The sequence below is a fragment of the Mus musculus genome, chromosome 6 (genome assembly GCF_000001635.26).
Source record: "Mus musculus strain C57BL/6J chromosome 6, GRCm38.p6 C57BL/6J".
Lineage (NCBI taxonomy): Eukaryota > Metazoa > Chordata > Mammalia > Rodentia > Muridae > Mus > Mus musculus.
In genome coordinates this window covers 122,970,986-122,991,370 of record NC_000072.6, presented here as the reverse complement: position 1 = coordinate 122,991,370, position 20,385 = coordinate 122,970,986, and the positions used below count along the sequence as shown (strand labels likewise).

Here is a 20,385-nt window from a genome sequence, read left to right as displayed (position 1 = left end):
TAATGAGGTAGGATCTCACTGTGTAGTACTGGATGGTCTGCAACTCATTATGTAGACCAGACTGGGCTCAAATCTTCAGTGATCCTCCTGCCTCTGCCTCCTCAGTGCTGGAATTAGGCCAATCCTGGCCCTTGCAGTAAATCTTAAAGTATGTGCATATAAAGTGTTTTCCTGCATGATGACCCAACATAAATAGTGCCACCTGGCCTACAACTTTTCTTTACATTAGTATTGTAAATACATTTTCATTTCACTATGTTTTCTTAGTGTTCTTTATTATAGATTCAGCACTGTATACATAAATAACTTCCAAACTGCCAAAATATTAAAGACACATATACAATAACAGATAAATATTTCTATTCATAGTCCATCACTTTAGCATAATGTCTGTCTGCTAGCCACCACCACATGGCTGGAAACTTCATGGAGGAAGGTACAATTTAGTGGCACAGCAACTAGCCATCAAGTGAGAGGTTCTTCTGTGATCTATAGTATAAATGAAAAAGTTCCTTCAAGATAAAATCTCAACACAGAAACAGTTTTCATGAAGTTACAAAATACTGTCAAACATAGAAGGTAGAGATCACTATTAAACAATATGACTTCATTTTCAGAAAAAAAATGTATTTATGCTCATTTGTATAGAGCAGTAAATGCAGCAAGATTCAAGGTTTAGTTTCTGTAAATGGCAAGAGCAAAAAACATTCTGAGAAAGCTTTTCCTTCCCACTATAAAACTGTCCAGCTCTTCAAGTTGATCTACAAATAGTTTAAACAACTAAGACTCCAGTAAAATACCAGATGGGAGCGCTCAAAGAATCATTCACAAATACCACCTAACTTTGCTAGTGGCCATTCCTTTATCCTCCAGTCTACATAAGTACAGAAAGGTGGTTTTGTTTCCTTTTGTTTTGTTTTACCTGCAGGACATTTTGAGTAGGTGTCCAAGGAGTCGGATTCATTCGTGATCCTCACTTCTGCATAAGTGATTTCTGAAGCCATTTCAAGAAAAGACCTGCCTCCCTCAGAAAGCACAACTCATTCTCTCTCTAAGGCTCTGTAGTATGTGAGAACCAATTGCAGCAACAGGTTGTCATGTCACACAATTGTATGAAAGAAGAGGCATGTCTCACTAGGTTAAACCACATGAGAACAAGAAACCACAGCACGGAATCACTCAGGTCACACAGGGGAAATCCAACCTCTTAATACAAGAAAATAAGAATTGTAGCCCTCAAACCCACTCAGCGAGGTATGCAAGGACTGCAAAGTGGGAACTCAAAGGGGGAAGAAAAGAAATAGGAAGGAGAAGAAAAGAGGAACCATGCTATTAGAGAACTCTATCCTAAGACACAGCAAACATAAACTCGCGCAGTTCTATATGCAAACCAGTTTTCCTTTTTTTTAAGGAAAACCAGACAAAATGGGCAAACACTTAAGACATGACATTGATTTTGACTGAAGAAACAAATTGTGATATCACATTCTAGAGGATCGTTGTCCCTCACTGCCACGCACTTCAGTCGAGTCAGCTTGACAGACTGTGAAGCCTAAAAGCCACTCACAAGGCAGAGAGTTTCAAGGAAGCTCACCTCCTGGAGTTTATCCATATACTCTATTCCTGCGTTAGTCTGGTGTATGGATCTATGAGCTCTCTTTTAATATTTTATTATAAATACCTTTTAAGATTAAATTATGTTATAGTTAGTCTCCCCAGTGTTCCAAGATCCCAGAAGCGGCCAGAGCTTAAAATCCTGTGAGAAGGCAGTAAGGAAGTTAGCCTATTCAGTAACTAATTAAGCATTACAATAGACAGAGCCAGTGGCTCAACTGGTCTGCAGAAAGAGCCAGAGAATCTCTCCAAGATAGAAATCTTCAGTAAGGCTACATTGAATATTAAAAGCAAGTTGGTATATTCTCCTGACAACTGGAGATTCTCCAGATACTTAAAAGTTACACTCATATAAGAATTTAGCAAGGCCTAGGAAATTAGGTGGGTTGTGATATTACATTATTCTTGAGGTCTGCCAAGAGCAGAACCCCCTGGTGCTAGCCTTCACAAGGTTCACAGGTATAACACTAAAGTGTAAAATCCTTGCCTGTCACTAAGCTGACCCTAGACAGGACTGCTTTATCTTTACTGTAAACATTTACCTGGTTCCTGTAAATCCTTTTAAAGTCATTCCTTTGTTTTGTACCTGGTAACTTCAATGTACCTTGCCTGCTGTGACTTCCGACCCTTGTATTTTCTGTACTATAAAAAGTTTGATGCTCAACCTGACAAATACATTCAGATTCTACACAACCTCTCCTGTGTACATCTGTCTGTCATATCATCCAATGCTTTGCCCACCTGCGACTAGAGACCCGTTCCACGCAGACATAGGGATCAGAGGGTCTGCGACACCTCACCATTGTGTGGGATCCCACTTTTCTCTCAGCTGCCTACAGTATTGGGAAGGCAAAGCTCATATCCTGTTTCTTCTGAAGCTGATCCTCTGAACACTCTGCCTCCTGCCACAGGTACATAACTACCTGCATGGGGACTCTCCACTCACTTTGATATTGGTCACATCTAGAGCTCCTGAAACAGCTCTGGATAGTAGCTTGTGGGAGGACATTGTTCTCTTCTTGTGTCTCTCTTAATCCTAATGCTCCTCAGCATGAGCTAAGTGTTCACTGCACTGTTGGAAAATCAAATGGGTCACAGTGTAAAAGAGGGGACACTTACATTAGTTGCTAAAGTTGGGATGATTTGAGTCCCTCCCACAGACATCTTCCAGCTCATAGCCACAAGCTCAACCTTCAGTTCTTCCAAATACTTTCCTTCTTTGAATCTCCTCTAGCTACTCCCATGCTTTTACATATAACAAGCAAAGAGTGCATAAGAAACACACACACAGTTTTTATTGGTTTTTCTCTTGCTTTTGTATCCAAACACACTGAAAACCATGGGTTCACACTATAATGGCCATTTTAATATAATGCCACAAATTTCATTTTATTTCCCAGATTTCTGCATTTCTAACCTACATCTATGAGTGAAAACAAATCTATGTTTATTATCTGTATCTCAAACTGCCAAGTGATAATCTTTAAGATGCTACTCCTCTCCTTCCCTTAACATCGATCACCCTTCACTAAGAGGCCTGTCCCTTCTGACTGGGCTCCAAACTTCAGGTCTCCTGAAGTGATACCTTCCTTCATTAGGCTGAATATTTCCACACAGGACCAAACATATTCCTGAAGTTCTTACACCTTGGCTGTGGAAAACCTCCTTTGACTGACTTGTGCTCTGACTCCTCATACTGATCTTTAAGGAGACTTCATTCAGCTTCTTTGGGGCTTTATTATTCCACTAAGGTCACCTTGATGGACAGAAATGATCATTGCCCTAAAGGTATTGAGTGGCCACACAGAGGTATCCCACAAAACAGACATCATCCTTACCTTGCCAGTCCCTGAAACCCACACCAACACTGCCTTCTGTTTAGACACTCTCCTCATCCTACTTGACTGCTAACCCCCAATGCCAGGTCACCCACAACCAGGCAAGAATACTCTCCTTACCTTAATAGACAGTAATGTCCCATACTGAGCTTTCCACCATATACATTCTGCCCATGCCTGGTCTACCCCCTGCAAGGAAACTTATACTGAGAATTTTGGAATTTTAGTTTCTTCTAAAAAAAAACATAGAAATATAAGAATATGTTTTCATTTTAATCGAAGTTGTGGGGGTATGAAGTTGCTTTGGACTCTTCACAGCAGCTAGCTATGGTCAACCTTGTGCTCTAGTAGTGGTGTGATTTTGCCAATTTCTACTATTGTGTCATGTTTGGAATTCTGGGAACTTTCCAGAGGGCATGTAGATTCTATAGCCCCAATATTCATGGTTGGTGATTCTTGGGGGGATGGGGGGGTTGTAGTTTTGTTAGTAGTCATGCTCAAAGAAGAAAAAAAGGAAAGAAATTAGATTCAAGGATCTCTCTCTCCCTCTCTCTCTCCCATCTATCCTTTTTCTCCTATCTAGTTAAAGTGTGGTGAAATGAGAGGGAGCAGAGATAAAGTGTGGGAAAAAGAAGAATCCACAAAGTAACAAAGGAAGACAAAAAAAAAAAAACAGGCAATATGTGGTGCCTCAATCTGGGGCTCAAAAATTAAAAATAAAAACGAGAAATTTGATTTCAAATGCCATGAAGGAAATGACATGGGGTGGGGAAAGATGGATACTTTGTTTTAAGAAGCCAGTAAAAAGTTTATTGCAACTGCTACTACTAGGATATCCCCAGCAGTGCTCTCAGAGGGATTTTCTGGATTGTTTTTTTTTTTTTTTCTATCTTTGTATATTTTGTTTCAAAAAAAAAGTTTGAAAGACTGTCTGAAGAGTTGGAAAAAATTGTGGCTAGAAATGGAGGGGCATGAAATACTAAAAAGGACGGGTGGAAACAAAGGGGGTCAGTCTATTCTTTTGTTTCTGAAAGGATTGTAAAGTTGGCTGTGCAACTGGAAAAACTATGGGTGGAGGTGGAAGCACAAGAGAACAAGGATCACTGAAAAGGGAGAACATAAAAGGCTCAGGCCTGAGCAAGAGAATGGGGATTTCTCACAGGAAGTATGAGGAAAGAGACTGTGCTAGAGGGTGTATGGGTCAGAAATTAGCTCAAAATGCAGGAGGACAATCTGATGAAACAGGCCATTTTGAGAGAAAGGGTTAATCTCTAACCAATTATGCTGACAGAGTGGGAGAAGGGGAAGCCTGGAGTTATGAGACAAACATCAGCTTTCCTAAAAGTCATATAAGAAGTACCTGGTAATGGTACAGAACAAGGTTATAACAAGATAGGATGGCATTTTATGGAAATAATACGTGTAAAGAAGCCATGATGTCATATGAGATGCACTCAACTTATGTGAAACAAATTCTAAATAACTGGGCTACTCTAAATAGAATTATACCCCAATACTGGAAGGGATTGGTGACAGTTATACTAAAGGCTGATCCACAGTTGCAATGGTTAGCAGGGTAGAGGGAAGAAGCAGCAAATATTTAACAGTGAAATAGAGCAAGGGGAATGATACCTGCATTGATCTTAAGTAGTCTCTCTTTCCTCTCATGTTCTAATGAGAACTGAATATATCCTATCTCTGATACATTCTGTTAAATCTTTGATTCATCACCACTTTGTCAACCTCCTCCTCCCAAATTAGACATCACTATCAAATATGGCTGCTTCCTTCTATTGTTTGGGATCAAAGGTGTATACTAAGGGCATGTCTGTATGCCAGCCAGACCATACTATAATCCATAGAGTATCTGTATCCCAGTCAAGTCACATAGACCTAGAAGGTACTCGGATGTGAGTCCTTCCATAATATGAGAGTAGCCAAGTCCCTCTCCAGTGCTCAAAGAAGAAACAAGAAGACAGTCTCTCTCTCTCTCTCTCTCTCTCTCTCTCTCTCTCTCTCTCTCTCTCTCTCTCTCTCTCTCTCTCTCTCTCTTCTATCTAGTGAATAGGAGGTGAAACCTTGGGGATAATGTAGGGGGATAAAGGATAAAGGGTGGAAAAGAAGAACCCATAAAGTAGTAAAAGACAAGCAAACCTCTTTTCAACCTTCTGTGTCTTGGAATCCCAACCCAGTACAAAGCCAACATTATCCTTAGGTGCCCTCTTCACCTCTTCCAAATGTTGAGGGTTGTTTCACCTCTCCTGTCTCATCAGCAGAGAGGCAATATATAACTGGTCTTTGCTCCTTTGTGAGTTCTTCTTCTTCCCATCACTTATCACCCCAATTTCACCCCCATCACTATATAAGAAAGAAGGATAGAAGGGAGAGAGATGCCTAAATCCAATTTTGTCCTTTCATTTCTTTGAGCATGACTACTAACAAACCACAACCAACCCCCCGAATGATCCACAACCTCCAACCCCACCACTACAGGCCCTAGCATTTCTACACCCTCTGAGAAGGTCCCAGAAATCCAAATGCCACACAATCACAGATACTATCTACAGCTGGCAAAAAAAAAAAAAAAAAAAAAAAAACATGCCTCTGCTAGAGCATGCAGCAAATAAATCATAGACAGCTGCTGCCAACAGTCTAAAGTAGCTTCATATCCCAATATCCCCACACCTGGGATTAACATGAAAACTTATTCTTATATTTCTGGGGTTTTTTTTTATAAGAAACCAAAATTCCAGAATTATCACTACAGCAATAGGGTACCTTACTTTACTGATGACAGTCTAGAAGACTTGGATCCCAGATGAAGTGGTTTATAGATTACAGCCAGAATGCCCACAGGGTACAGGCTCAATGTACTGTCCAGGTTCCTCCCATGCTTCTTTTACCCTTGCCCTATAGGGATACCAGCTTATAGACATCTTGTGATAAGATAAGTGGAAATCTTGAAACTTGAGTAACTATCAGAATGCCTAAAGTCTAAAAATCATGCTTCACTAACTCAAGGATCGCTTGAGTTAGTCTCCTCCTGCACTGACATTTGCTGTTTAAGAATAGAAAATCCAGTTGGAAGGATCAACATTGTAAAAATGGCAATCTTGCCAAAAGCAATGTACAGATTCAATGCAATTCCCATCAAAATTCCAACTCAATTCTTCAACGAATTAGAAAGAGCAATCTGCAAATTCATCTGGAATAACAAAAAACCTAGGATAGCAAAAACTCTTCTCAAGGATAAAAGTACCTCTGTGGAATCACTATGCCTGACCTAAAGCTTTACTACAGAGCAATTGTGATTAAAAATGGCATGGTACTGGTATAGTGACAGACAAGTAGACCAATGGAATAGAATTGAAGACCCAGAAATGAAACCACACACCTATGGTCACTTGATCTTCGACAAGGGAGCTAAAACCATCCAGTGGAAAAAAGACAGCATTTTCAACAAATGGTGCTGGCACAACTGGTTGTTATCATGTAGAAGAATGCGAATCGATCCATTCCTATCTCCTTGTACTAAGGTCAAATCGAAGTGGATCAAGGAACTTCAAATAAAACCAGAGACACTGAAACCTATAGAGGAGAAAGTGGGGAAAAGCCTCGAAGATATGGGCACAGGGAAAAAATTCCTGAATAGAACAGCAATTGCTTGTGCTGTAAGATCGAGGATTGACAAATGGGACCTCATGAAACTGCAAAGCTTCTGCAAGGCAAAAGACACCATCAATAAGACAAAAAGGCCACCAACAGATTGGGAAAGGATATTTACCTATCTTAAATCAGATAGGGGACTAATATCCAATATATATAAAGAATTCAAGAGGGTGGACTCCAGAAAATCAAATAACCCCATTAAAGATGGGGCTCAGAGCTAACAAAGAATTCTCACCTGAGGAATACCGAATGGCTGAGAAGCACCTGAAAAACTGTTCAACATCCTTAATCATCAGAGAAATGCAAATCAAAACAACCCTGAGATTCCATCTCACACCAGTCAGAATGGCTAAGATCAAAAATTCAGGTGACAGCAGATGCAGGCGAGGATGTGGAGAAAGAGGAACACTCCTCCATTGTTGGTGGGATTGCAACCTTATACAACCACTCTGGAAATCAGTCTGGCGGTTCCTCAGAAAATTGGACATAGTAATACTGGAGGATCCTGCAATGCCTCTCCTGGGCATATATCCAGAAGATGTCCCAACCAGTAAGAAGGACACATGCTCCACTATGTTCATAGCAGCCTTATTTATAATAGCCAGAAGCTGGAAAGAACCCAGATGCCCCTCAACAGAGGTATGGATACAGAAAATGTGGTACATTTACACAATGGAGCACTACTCAGCTGTTAAAAAGAATGAATTTATGAAATTTCTAGGCAAATGGATGGACTAGGAGGGCATCATCCTGAGTGAGGTAACACAATCACAAAAGAACTCAAATGACATGTACTCACTGATAAGTGGATATTAGCCCAGAAACTTAGTATAGCGAGATATAAGGTACAATTTGCAAAACACATGAAACTGAAGAAGAACAAAGACCAAAGTGTGGACACTTTGCCCCTTCTTAGAATTGGAAACAATCACCCATGGAAGGAGTTACAGAGACAATGTTTGGAGCTGTGATGAAAGGATGGACCATCGAAAGACTGCCATATCCAGGGATCCACCCCATAATCAGCTTCCAAACCCTGACACCATTGCATACACTAGCAAGATTTTGCTGAAAGGACCCAGATATAGCTGTCTCTTGTGAGACTATGCCGGGGCCTAGCAAACACAGAAGTGGATGCTCACAGTCAGCTAGTGGATGGATCACAGGGCTCCCAATGGAGGAGCTAGAGAAAGTATCCAAGGAGCTAAAGGGATCTGCAACCCTATAGGTGGAACAACGTTATGAACTAACCAGTACCCCGGAGCTCTTGTCTCTAGCTGCATATGTATCAAAAGATGGCCTAGTCGGCCATCACTGGAAAGAGAGGCCCATTGGACTTTCAAACTTTATATGCCCCAGTACAGGGCAACGCCAGGGCCAAAAAATGGGAAAGGGTGGGTAGGGGAGTGGGCGGTGAGGGGGGGAATTTTGGGATAGCATTGGAAATGTAATTGAGGAAAATACGTAATAAAAAAAAAAAGAATAGCCAATCCAGGGCTGGTGAGATGGCTCAGCGGTTAGTAGCACCAACTGCTCTTCCAAAGGTCCTGAGTTCAAGTCTCAGCAACCACATGGTGGCTCACAACCATCCATAATGAGATCTGATGCCCTCTTCTGGAGTGTCTGAAGACAGCTACAGTGTACTTACATATAATAAATAAATAAATATTAGAAAACATACCTTTAAAAAAAAAAAAGAATAGCCAGTCCACCATACACATACTAGCAGGGTGATATCTCTGTCCCAATCCTTCCAGCCAGTCCCCAAACTAGTCATACACAGAGACACCTCACAGTTTGAGAAGCCTGGGCTCTGTGACTGAGCTCTGAGCCTGCAGATTTGTGAAGTCTCAGGTGATAAACCCCCTGACAGCCTTGCACTTCTAGGGGCACAGCAAGACCCAACATAAGTGCCTGGCCCACGCTTGTCCACATGAGAAGGCAAAGGAAGGCCTATGATAGCTTTATTTTGTTTTGTTGTGTTGTGTTTGGTTTGGTTTGTTAAGACAATCTGGCTATGCAACCCAAGCTATCCTTGAACTCATGATCCTCCTGCCTATGCTTCCTGAGTGATAAAATTATGGAGATGTGATACCTAGCTTGGCTTTCCTTTTCTTTCCTTTTGGCTTTTTTCAATCAAGTTCTCATTAGGTACTCCAGGCTAGACTATTAGCTCAGTGTTCACTTGTCTTAAACTCTTAGCTGGGATTATGCAGGATACTGCGCTACCTAGCTAGATCTTTCTCTCTTTTATTTTTCACAATAACTAACTTTCTTTTTTTTAATTATTATTAATCTTTCCATTGGTTCATATCAAAAATGATATCTCACTTCCTGGTTACTGCCTCCACCAACACCCCATCCCACATCTGCCCTCACCCCTCCCTTTTGCCTATATGAGAATGCTCACCCACCCACCGACACTCTCCTACCCCACCACTCCAGCTTCCCCCTACTCTGGCCATCTAACCTCCCCGGGACCAAGGGCTTCCCTCTCACTGCTTTTGGGCAAGGCCATCCTCTGCTACATGTGTAATTGGAGCTATGGATCTCTCCAGGTACATTCCTTGGTTGGTGGTCTAGACTTTGAGAGAGCTGGGTAGTCAATCCAGCCTATGTTTTTCTTTTAATGGGGTTCCTATCCCTCTCCGTTCCACCAGTCCTTCTCCTAACACCTCACAAGGTACCCTGAGTTCAGTCTGATGGTTGGTTCCAAGCAGCAACATCTGCATTGGTCAGTTGCTGGCCAGACCTAACTCAGGATGAGATATTTTCTAGTTCCATCCTTTTGCCTAAGAATTTCATGAAGTCATTATTTTTAATAGCTGAGTAGTAATCCATTGTGTAAATATACCACATTTTCTATATCCATTCCTCTGTTGAGGGTCATCTGGGTTCTTTCCAGTTTCTGGCTATTATAAATAAGGCTGCTATGAACATAGTGGATAATGTGTCCTTATTACAAGTTGGAACATCTTCTGGGTATATGCCCAAATAACAGGAAGCACCAATCACTTTTCCTTAATATCTCTTTTTTTTAATTAGGTATGCTCCTCATTTACATTTCCAATGCTATCCAAAAAGTCCCCAATACACTCCCCCACCCACTCCCACTTTTTGGCCCTGGCGTTCCCCTGTACTGGGGCATATAAAGTTTGCAAGTCCAATGGGCCTCTCTTTCCAGTGATGGCCGACTAGGCCATCTTTTGATACATATGCAGCTAGAGTCAAGAGCTCTGGAGTACTGGTTAATTCATAATGTTGTTCCACCTATAGGGTTGCAGATCCCTTTAGCTCCTTAGGTACTTTCTCTAGAACCTCCATTGGGGGCCCTGTGATCCATCCAATAGCTGACTGTGAGCATCCACTTCTGTGTTTGCTAGGCCCCGGCATAGTCTCACAAAAGACAGCTATATCTAGGTCCTTTCAGCAAAATCTTGCTAGTGTATGCAATGGTGTTTGGACGCTGATTATGGGGTGGATCCCTGGATATGGCAGTCTTTCGATGGTCCATCCTTTCTTCACAGCTCCAAACTTTATCTCTGTAACGCTTTCGATGGGTGTTTTGTTCCCAATTCTAAAAAGGGGCACAGTGTCCACACTTTGGTCTTTGTTCTTCTTGACTTTGATGAGTTTAACAAATTGTATCTTATATCTTGGGTATCCTAAGTTTTGGGGCTAATATCTACTAATCAGTGAGTACATATTGTGTGAGTTCCTTTGTGATTGTATTACCTCACTCAGGATGATGCCCTCCAGGTCCATCCATTTGCCTAGGAATTTCATAAATTCATTCCTTCTAATAGCTGAGTAGTACTACATTGTGTAAATGTACCACATTTTCTGTATCCATTCCTCTGTTGAAGGGCATCTGGGTTCTTTCCAGCTTCTGGCTATTATAAATAAGGCTGCTATGAACATAGTGGAGAATATGTCCTTCTTAACGGTTGGGACATCTTCTGGATATATGCCCAGGAGAGGTATTGCTGGATCCTCTGGTGGTACTATGTCCAATTTTCTGAGGAACCGCCAGACTGATTTCCAGAGGGATTGTACAAGCTTGCAATCCCACCAACAATGGAGGAGTGTTCCTCTTTCTCCACATCCTCACCAGCATCTGCTGTCACCTGAATTTTTGATCTTAGCCATTCTGATTGGTGTGAGGTAGAATCTCAGGGTTGTTTTGAGTTGCATTTCTCTGTTGATTAAGGATGTTCAGCATTTTTTCAGGTGCTTCTCAGCCATTCGGTATTCCTCGGGTGAGAATTCTTTGTTCAGTTCTGAGCCCCATTTTTTTTGGATTATTTGATTTTCTGGAGTCCACCTTCTTGAGTTCTTTATATATATTGGATATTAGTCCCCTATCTGATTTAGTATAGGTAAAAATCCTTTCCCAATCTGTTCGTGGTCTTTTTGTCTTATTGATGGTGTCTTTTGCATTGCAGAAGCTTTGCAACTTTATGAGGTCCCATTTATCGATTCTCGATCTTACAGCACAAGCCATTGGTGTTCTATTCAGGAATTTTCCCCCTGTACCCATGTCTTCGAGGCTTTTCCCTACTTTCCCCTCTATAAGTTTCAGTGTCTCTGGTTTTATGTGGAGTTCCTTAATCCACTTAGATTTAACCTTAGTACAAGGAGATAGAAATGGATCAATTCGCATTCTTCTACATGATAACTGCAAGTTGTGCCAGCACCATTTGTTGAAAATGCTGTCTTTTTTCCACTGGATGGTTTTAGCTCCCTTGTCGAAGATCAAGTGACCATAGGTGTGTGGGTTCATCTCAGGGTCTTCAATTCTGTTCCATTGGCCTACCTGTCTGTCGTTATACCAGTACCATGCAGTTTTTAATCACAATTGCTCTGTAGTACAGCTTTAGGTCAGGCATGGTGATTCCACCAGAGGTTCTTTTATCCTTGAGAAGAGTTTTTGCTATCCTAGGTTTTTTGTTGTTCCAAATGAATTTGCAGATTGCCCTTTCTAATTCGTTGAAGAATTGAGTTGGAATTTTGATGGGGATTGCATTGAATCTGTAGATTACTTTTGGCAAGATAGCCATTTTTACAATGTTGATTCTGCCAATCCATTAGCATGGGCAATCTTTTCATCTTCTGAGATCCTCTTTAATTTCTTTCTTCAAAGACTTGAAGTTCTTGTCATACAGATCTTTCACTTCCTTAGTTAGAGTCACGCCAAGGTATTTTATATTATTTGTGACTATTGAGAAGGGTGTTGTTTCCCTAATTTCTTTCTCAGCCTGTTTATCCTTTGTGTACAGAAAGGCCATTGACTTGCTTGAGTTAATTTTATATCCAGCTACTTCTTTGAAGCTGTTTATCAGGCTTAGGAGTTCTCTGGTGGAATTTTTAGGGTCACTTATATATACTATCATATCATCTGCAAAAAGTGATATTTTGACTTCCTCTTTTCCAATTTGTATCCCCTTGATCTCCTTTTGTTGTCTAATTGCTCTGGCTAGGACTTCAAGTACAATGTTGAATAGGTAGGGAGAGAGTGGACAACCTTGTCTAGTTCCTGATTTTAGTGGGATGTCTTCCAGCTTCTAACCATTTACTTAGATGTTGGCTACTGGTTTGCTGTAGATTGCTTTTATCATGGTTAGGTATGGGCCTTGAATTCCTGACCTTTCCAAGACTTTTATCATGAATGGGTGTTGGATTTTGTCAAATGCTTTCTCAGCATCTAACGAGATGATCATGTGGTTTTTGTCTTTGAGTTTGTTTATATAGTGGATTTCATTGATGGATTTCCGTATATTAAACCATCCCTGCATCCCTGGGATGAAACCTACTTGGTCAGGATGGATAATTGTTTTGATGTGTTCTTGGATTCGGTTAGTGAGAACTTTATTGAGTATTTTTGCATCGATATTCATAAGGGAAATTGGTCTGAAGTTCTCTATCTTTGTTGGGTCTTTTTGTGGTTTAGGTATCAGAGCAATTGTGACTTCATAGAATGAGTTGGGTAGAGTACCTTCTGTTTCTATTTTGTGGAATAGTTTATGAAGAACTGGGATTAAATCTTCTTTGAAGGTCTGATAGAACTCTGCACTAAACCCATCTGGTCCTGGGCTTTTTTTGGTTGGGAGACTATTAATGACTGCTTCTATTTCTTTAGGGGATATGGGACTGTTTAGATCATTAACCTGATCCTGATTTAACTTTGGTACCTAGTATCTGTCTAGAAAGTTCTCCATTTCGTCCAGGTTCTCCAGTTTTGTTGAGTATAGCCTTTTGTAGTAGGATCTGATGGTGTTTTGGATTTCTTCAGGATCTGTTGTTAACTCTCCCTTTTCATTTCTAATTTTGTTAATTAGAATACTTTCCCTGTGCCCTCTAGTGAGTCTGGCTAAGGGTTTATCTATCTTGTTGATTTTCTCAAAGAACCAGCTCCTCTATTGGTTGATTCTTTTAATAGTCCTTCTTGTTTCCACTTGGTTGATTTTACCCCTGAGTTTGATTATTTCCTGCAGTCTACTCCTCTTGGGTGAATTTGATTCCTTTTCTTCTAGAGCTTTTAGGTGTGTTGTCAAGCTGCTAATGTGTGCTCTCTCTAGTGTCTTTTTGGAGGCACTCAGAGCTATGAGTTTTCCTCTTAGAAATGCTTTCATTGTGTCCTATAAGTTTGGATATGTTGTGGCTTCATTTTCATTAAACTCCAAAAAGTCCTTAATTTCTTTCTTTATTCCTTCCTTGACCAAGGTATCATTGAGAAGATTGTTGTTTAGTTTCCAGGTGTGTGTTGGCTTTCTATTATTTATTTTGTTATTGAAGATCAGCCTTAGTCCATGGTGATCTGATAGGATGCATGGGACAATTTTAATATTTTCGTATATGTTGAGGCTTGTTTTGTGACTGATTATGTGGTCAATGTTGGAGAAGGTACTGTGAGGTGCTGAGAAGAAGGTATATCCTTTTGTTTTAGGATAAAATGTTCTGTAGATATCTGTCAGATCCATTTGTTTCGTAACCTCTGTTAGTTTCACTGTGTCCATGTTTAGTATCTGTTTCTATGATCTGTCCATTGGTGAAAGTAGTGTGTTGAAGTCTCCCACTATTATTGTGTGAGATGCAATGTGTGCTTTGAGCTTTACTAAAGTTTCTTTAATGAATGTGGCTGCCTTTGTATTTGGAGCATAGATATTCAGAATTGATAGTTCCTCTTGGAGGATTTTACCTTTGATGTGTATGAAGTGCCCTTCCTTGTCTTTTTTGATGACTTTGGGCTGGAAGTCTATTTTATTAGATATTAGGATAGCTACCCCAGCTTGTTTCTTCATACCATTTGCTTGGAAAATTGTTTTCTAGCCTTTCATTCTGAAGTAGTGTCTATCTTTTTCTCTGAGTTGAGTTTCCTGTTAGCAACAAAATGTTGGGTCCTGTTTGTGTAGCCAGTCTGTTAGTCTATGTCTTTCTATTGGGGTGTTGAGTCCATTGATATTAAGAGATATTAAGGAAAAGTAATTGTTGCTTCCTTTTATTTTTGTTGTTAGAGTTGGCATTCTGTTCTTGTGGCTGTCTTCTTTTAGGTTTGTTGAGGGATTACCTTCTTGCTTTTTCTAGGACGTGGTTTCCATCCTTGTTTTTTTTTCTGTTATTATCCTTTGAAGGGCTGGATTCGTGGAAAGATCATGCGTGAATTTGGTTTTGTCGTGGAATACTTTGGTTTCTCCATCTATGGTAATTGAGAGTTTGGCTGGGTATAGTAGCCTTGGCTGGAATTTGTGTTCTCTTAGTTTCTGTATAACATCTGTCCAGGACCTTCTGGCTTTCATAGTCTCTGGTGAAAAATCTGGTGTAATTCTGATAGTCTTGCCTTTATATGTTACTTGACCTTTTTCCCTTACTGCTTTTAGTATTCTATCTTTATTTAGTGCATTTGTTGTTCTGATTATTATGTGTCGGGAGGAATTTCTTTTCTGGTCCAGTCTATTTGGAGTTCTGTAGGCTTCTTGTATGTTCATGGGCATCTCTTTCTTTAGGTTTGGGATGTTTTCTTCTATAATTTTGTTGAAGATATTTGCCGGTGCTTTGAGTTGAAAATCTTCATTCTCATCTACTCCTATTATCCGTAGTTTTGGTCTTCTCATTGTGTCCTGGATTTCCTGGATGTTTTGAGTTAGGGTCTTTTTGGATTCTGTATTTTCTTTGATTGTTGTGCCGATGTTCTCTATGGAGTCTTCTGCACCTGAGACTCTCTCTTCTGTCTCTTGTATTGTGTTGCTGATGCTCCCATCTATGGTTCCATATTTCTTTCCTAGGGTTTCTATCTCCAGCGTTGCCTCACTTTGGGTTTTCTTTATTGTGTCTACTTCCCTTTTTAGGTCTTGGGTGGTTTTCCTCAATTCCATCACCTGTTTGGTCTGGTTTTCCTGCAATTCTTTAAGGGATTTTTGTGCTTCCTCTTTAATGTCTTATACCTGTTTAGCAGTGTTCTCCTGTATTTCTTTAAGTGTGTTATTAAAGTCCTTCTTGATGTCCTCTACCATCATCTCTAGATATGCTTTTAGATCCGGGTCTAGCTTTTCAGGTGTGTTGGGGTGCCCTGGATTGGGCAAACTGGGAGTGCTTGGTTCTGACGATGGTGAGTGGTTTGTTTTTTGTTAGTAAGATTATTACGTTTACCTTTCGCCATCTTTTAATCCCTGGAGTTAGTTGTTATAGTTGTCTCTGTTTAGAGATTGTTCTTCTGGTGATTCTGTTAGCCTCTATCAGCAGACCTGGGAGACAGGCTCTCTCCTCTGAGTTTCAGTGGTCAGAGCACTCTCTGAAGGCAAGCTCTCCTCTTACAGGGAAGGTGCACAGATATCTGGTGTTTGGACCTCCTCCTGGCCGAAGATGAAGGCCCAAAACAGGACCTTTCCCAGAAGCTGTGTTGCTTTGGTGGGTCACAGAAACTGTCAGCTTCTGTGGTGCACACTCTCACCTGTGCAGACTAAGTTCCTAAGTTCAGCGGAGTCCCGGAACCAAGATGGCTCCCGCAGATCCTCAGGCAGAGAGCTCCTGGGCCGGGCAGATACCTGTCCTCTGGCCTGGAGGGTGGCTGGATGTATGGGGCCCAAAAAGGGCACTGCCTCAGAGGCTCTGTGGTTCCTGCCTGTTCCAGAAGCTGTCAGCTTCTGTGGTGCACACTCTCACCTGTGCAGACTAAGTTCAGCGAAGTCCCGGAACCAAGATGGCTCCCGCTGATCCTGAGGCAAAGGGTTCCCGGGCCGGGCGGAGACCTGTCCTCTGGCCGGGAGGGTGGCCAGATCACCTGAAGTCTTAAGATCCTGTGGCTGGTGTTGTGAGTAGCTGGCGGGTGTCAGCCAACTCTGCACCCTAGCTACCCCGGTGCTGGTCAGACCGGAAGGGACTTGTGCCCCTACTCAGGCCACGTTTTCTACTTCCCTAACTAATGCAGTCTCAGGTCCTGCGCAATTGGATTGGAGCAGACGCTGTGTTCCACTCACCAGAAGTCTTAAGATCCCGTGGCAGGTGTTGTGGGTAGCTGGCGGGTGTCAGCTGACTCTGCGCCCTAGCTACCCTGGTGTTGGTAGGACCGGAAGGGCCTTAATATCTCTTAATATGGACTCAATTCCCCAATAAAAAGACATAGACTAACAGACTGGCTACATAAACAGGACCCAGTATCTTGCTACATACAGGAAACCCACCTCAGGGACAAAAACAGACACTACCTCAGAGTAAAAGGCTGGAAAACAATTTTCCAAGCAAATGGTCCCAAGAAACAAGCTGGAGTAGACATTCTAATACTGAATAAAATCGACTTTCAACCCAAAGTTATCAAAAAAGACAAGGAGAGGCACTTCATACTCATCAAAGGTAAAATTTACCAAGATGAACTCTCAGTTCTGAACATCTATGCTCCAAATGCAAGGGCATTCACATTCATTAAAGAAACTTTAGTAAGGCTCAAAGCACACATTGCACCACACACAATAATAGTGGGAGACTTCAACACCTCACTCTCGTCAATGGACAGATCCTAGAAACAGATACTATTCAGTTTTTATGACTATTGCTCTGTATGTAGTGCAGCTTGAGGTCAGGGATGGGGATTCCACCAGAAGTTCTTTTATGGTTGAGAATAGTTTTCTCTATCCTGGGTCTTTTGTTATTCCAAATGAATTTGCAAATTTCTCTAACTCTATGAAGAATTGAGTTAGAATTTTGATGGGGATTGTATTGTATCTGTGAATTGCTTTCGGTAAGATAGCCATTTTTACTATATTAGTCCTGCCAATCCATGAGCATGGGAGATCTTTCCATCTTCTGAGATCTTTTTCAATTTCTTTCTTCAGAGACTTCAAGTTCTTGTCATACAGATCTTTCACTTGTTTTGTCAGAGTCACAACAAGGTACTTTATATTGTTGTGACTATTGTGAAGGGTGTCATTTCCCTAATTTCTTTCTCAGCCTGTTTATCTTTTGAATATAGGAAGGCTACTGATTTGTTTGAGCTGGTTCTCAGTCTTCCTTTGACTCAGTATTTCTTCACTGGGCTCCCTTTTCTAATGAATAACCTGTACCAATATATGTTCAGAGAATATGATCTGCTTTTCTATTTTAACTTTACAGAGAATTGCAATTAAGAGATTGTATAAGCTTCTAAAGAGAATTTGAACTTTGGACTTTTAAATAAGTTTGAGACTATTTTAGACTATGGAGACTTTCGAAGTTGGACTGAATGCATTTTTTTACATTATGTTATGAGTAGAAGACTATGTAGGTCAGGGAGTGAATTGTGATTTGAATAGAAATCACCCCTATAGTCTCAAGGGTTTGATTGCTTGGCCCATCAGGAATAACACTATTAGGAGGTATGGCCTTGTTGAAGTAGTTGTGGCCTTATTGGCGGAAATGTATCATTGTTGGAGCAGGCTTTGAGGGTTTCTATGGTCAAGCTATGCCCAGTATGGCACAAGATCTCTTTCTGCTGCCTTTAGATCAAGATGTAGAACTCTCAGCTCTCTCCTAGCTCCATGTCTGTTTATTCTCTGCCATGTTCCCCATCATGACAATAACAGACTAAACCTCTGAAACTGTAAACCAGACTCAATTAACTGTTTTCCTTTATAAGGGTTGCCATTGGATGGTTTCTCCTTACAGCAAAACAATGCAAACTAAAACATCATTCAACTACATACAAGTCACACCAATCAAATGGTCTATTCCCCTGCCAGAGAAGTCAGATGCCAATCACACTTCAGCACACATTCCATCCCACTATGCTGGGGTTTTGTGCTAACTGGGCCTCCATGAGGAACCTCTCCTCAACTATTTGGGGTTCTGAGTCACCACAAGAAGTGGCCACATATGGGTACTTTCCTCACCATGATGTGGGTGCCTGTATCTAAGTCAGCTGCTGGGTGGAGCTCTCAGAGGACAACATACCCCTGTCTGCAACCATAACAGTATCACTAATAGTGTTATGGATTGGTGCTTGCCCATGGGATGGGTCTCAAGTCAGGATGGTTATTGATCGGCCATTCCCTCATTCTTTGCTCCATCCCCCATGTCTGTATTTCTTCTAGACAGTATAAATTTTGAGTTGAAATACCTGTGGGTGGGTTGGTGTCTCTATAGCTCCATTGGGGTTCCTTCCTGGCTATAGGAAGTGCCTTCTTCAAGTTCCATGTCTCCAGTACAGTGAGTCACAGCTAAGGTCACCCCCATTGATCTTGAACACTTCCCTTATTGCAGGTCTCTGTCCCATCCTGGAGGTGCCCTCCTACCTCCCCACCCCCATCCATTACAGAATTCCATTTATTCCTATGGCCATATGGCCATCTCTCCTATCCTTCCCCATACCTGATCCTGAATTCCCTATTCTCCTCCCCATTCTCCCCCCCCCCCGCCCCAGTTCTGTCTATCCATCTGCCTCTTATGTCTGCTTCATTCCCACTTCTAAGTGAGATTCAAGCTTCCTCTCTTGGGCCTTCCTTCTTGTTTAGTTTCTTTGGGTTCATGATACCTACATTCTTTGACTATTACCCACTTATAAATGAGTACATACCATGCATGTTCTTTTGGTACTAGGTTACCTTACTCAGGATGATATTTACAAATTTTCCCCATAGCAAAATATATGTCCAAAGCTTCCATATCTCACATACACTAGACTAAGACACAGCCAATTCCAGTGTCCAAGTGGCTTGTAATAAAAAATATTTCTCATTTGTATATCCTAAGGGCCTGGATATGGGTCATTGTAATTCTGACCAGCTTCTTTTTATGTTTATCATTTTTGTCCCCAGGATCATAGAGAACCACAGCTCCTTGGAAGCTGAACATGCCTTAGCTTCTTGTATTTAGAGAAGTCAGATTCATTCTCATTCTAGGAACCAATAAAAGTCACCTGGACACACATGTCAGCTGGGTTTGAAAACATACTTTATATAAAGGAATATGTGTCAAAAGCACTGAAGCATTAGTCTTTTACAGGGAAGTATGTAAGCCTGGGGAGCCATCATAGCAACCACACTAAATCCCTTTACATTATGTACTCAATAGCTGTCTTGTTATTGGATTTCAAAATGGAACATTAATACCACGAGCAGACAGAGAGGAACCATTTCAACACAAGCATAAAATAATGAGACTTGTCCTATATTTCTTTCTGATATTAAAGGAAACTAGTACTATATGGATTAAGTGTGGGAAGCTTGTCATGTGCACCATGGGCTCTATCCTGAAGCACTCTGGGAGTTCCTGTGAAGGTGATGGTGCACATTCCCCTGTTCACTTACTGCTGCATTTTTATCATCTGACATCTGGGCTGTCAAAGATTCTTTCCGTACTTTTACCCAAGTCATGGGAGGTTGCCTCTCTAATTCTTTAGGATTCCTGGAGCTGTTGGAAAGTCTGTTTTATCATGGTAGACCATGAAGCTTTATGACTCTCAGTTATCTAATAGTGCATGCTAACACAGTGATTCATATTAGGAGCTCACCACTTCAGAAACACTGACCATGTGTTTAAAATGTTGTGCCTTTGCACCATGATATGTTCACACTGCAAGTGAAGTGATGCTGAAAACTGAGTTCACTCTCATGATCAGTCAGCTGCTCATGCCTATATGATGAGCCCCTATAAATCTGTGAGCATCAGAGCTCAGATGAGAGCCCCCCTGGTGGGCCTCTTCTGTATACTGTCATTCGTTAACATTCTAGGAAATACATACATGAGATCAATGGAAGTTCCCTATTTTGGGAACCCTCCTAGACCTCACCTTCTATGT

At 41.2% G+C, this 20,385-nt stretch overlaps 1 protein-coding gene across 1 annotated transcript in view; it reads right to left on the bottom strand.

Annotated features, from left to right (window-relative positions):
* Clec4a4 (C-type lectin domain family 4, member a4) overlaps window positions 1–1,004 on the bottom strand; it is a 34,055-nt gene extending 33,051 nt beyond the window's left edge. The window contains exon 1 of the mRNA NM_001005860.2: window positions 923–1,004. Coding sequence (NP_001005860.1) covers window positions 923–1,004 — 82 coding nt within the window. The remainder of the gene's footprint in view (window positions 1–922) is intronic.
* Between the last annotated feature and the right edge of the window lie 19,381 nt (window positions 1,005–20,385).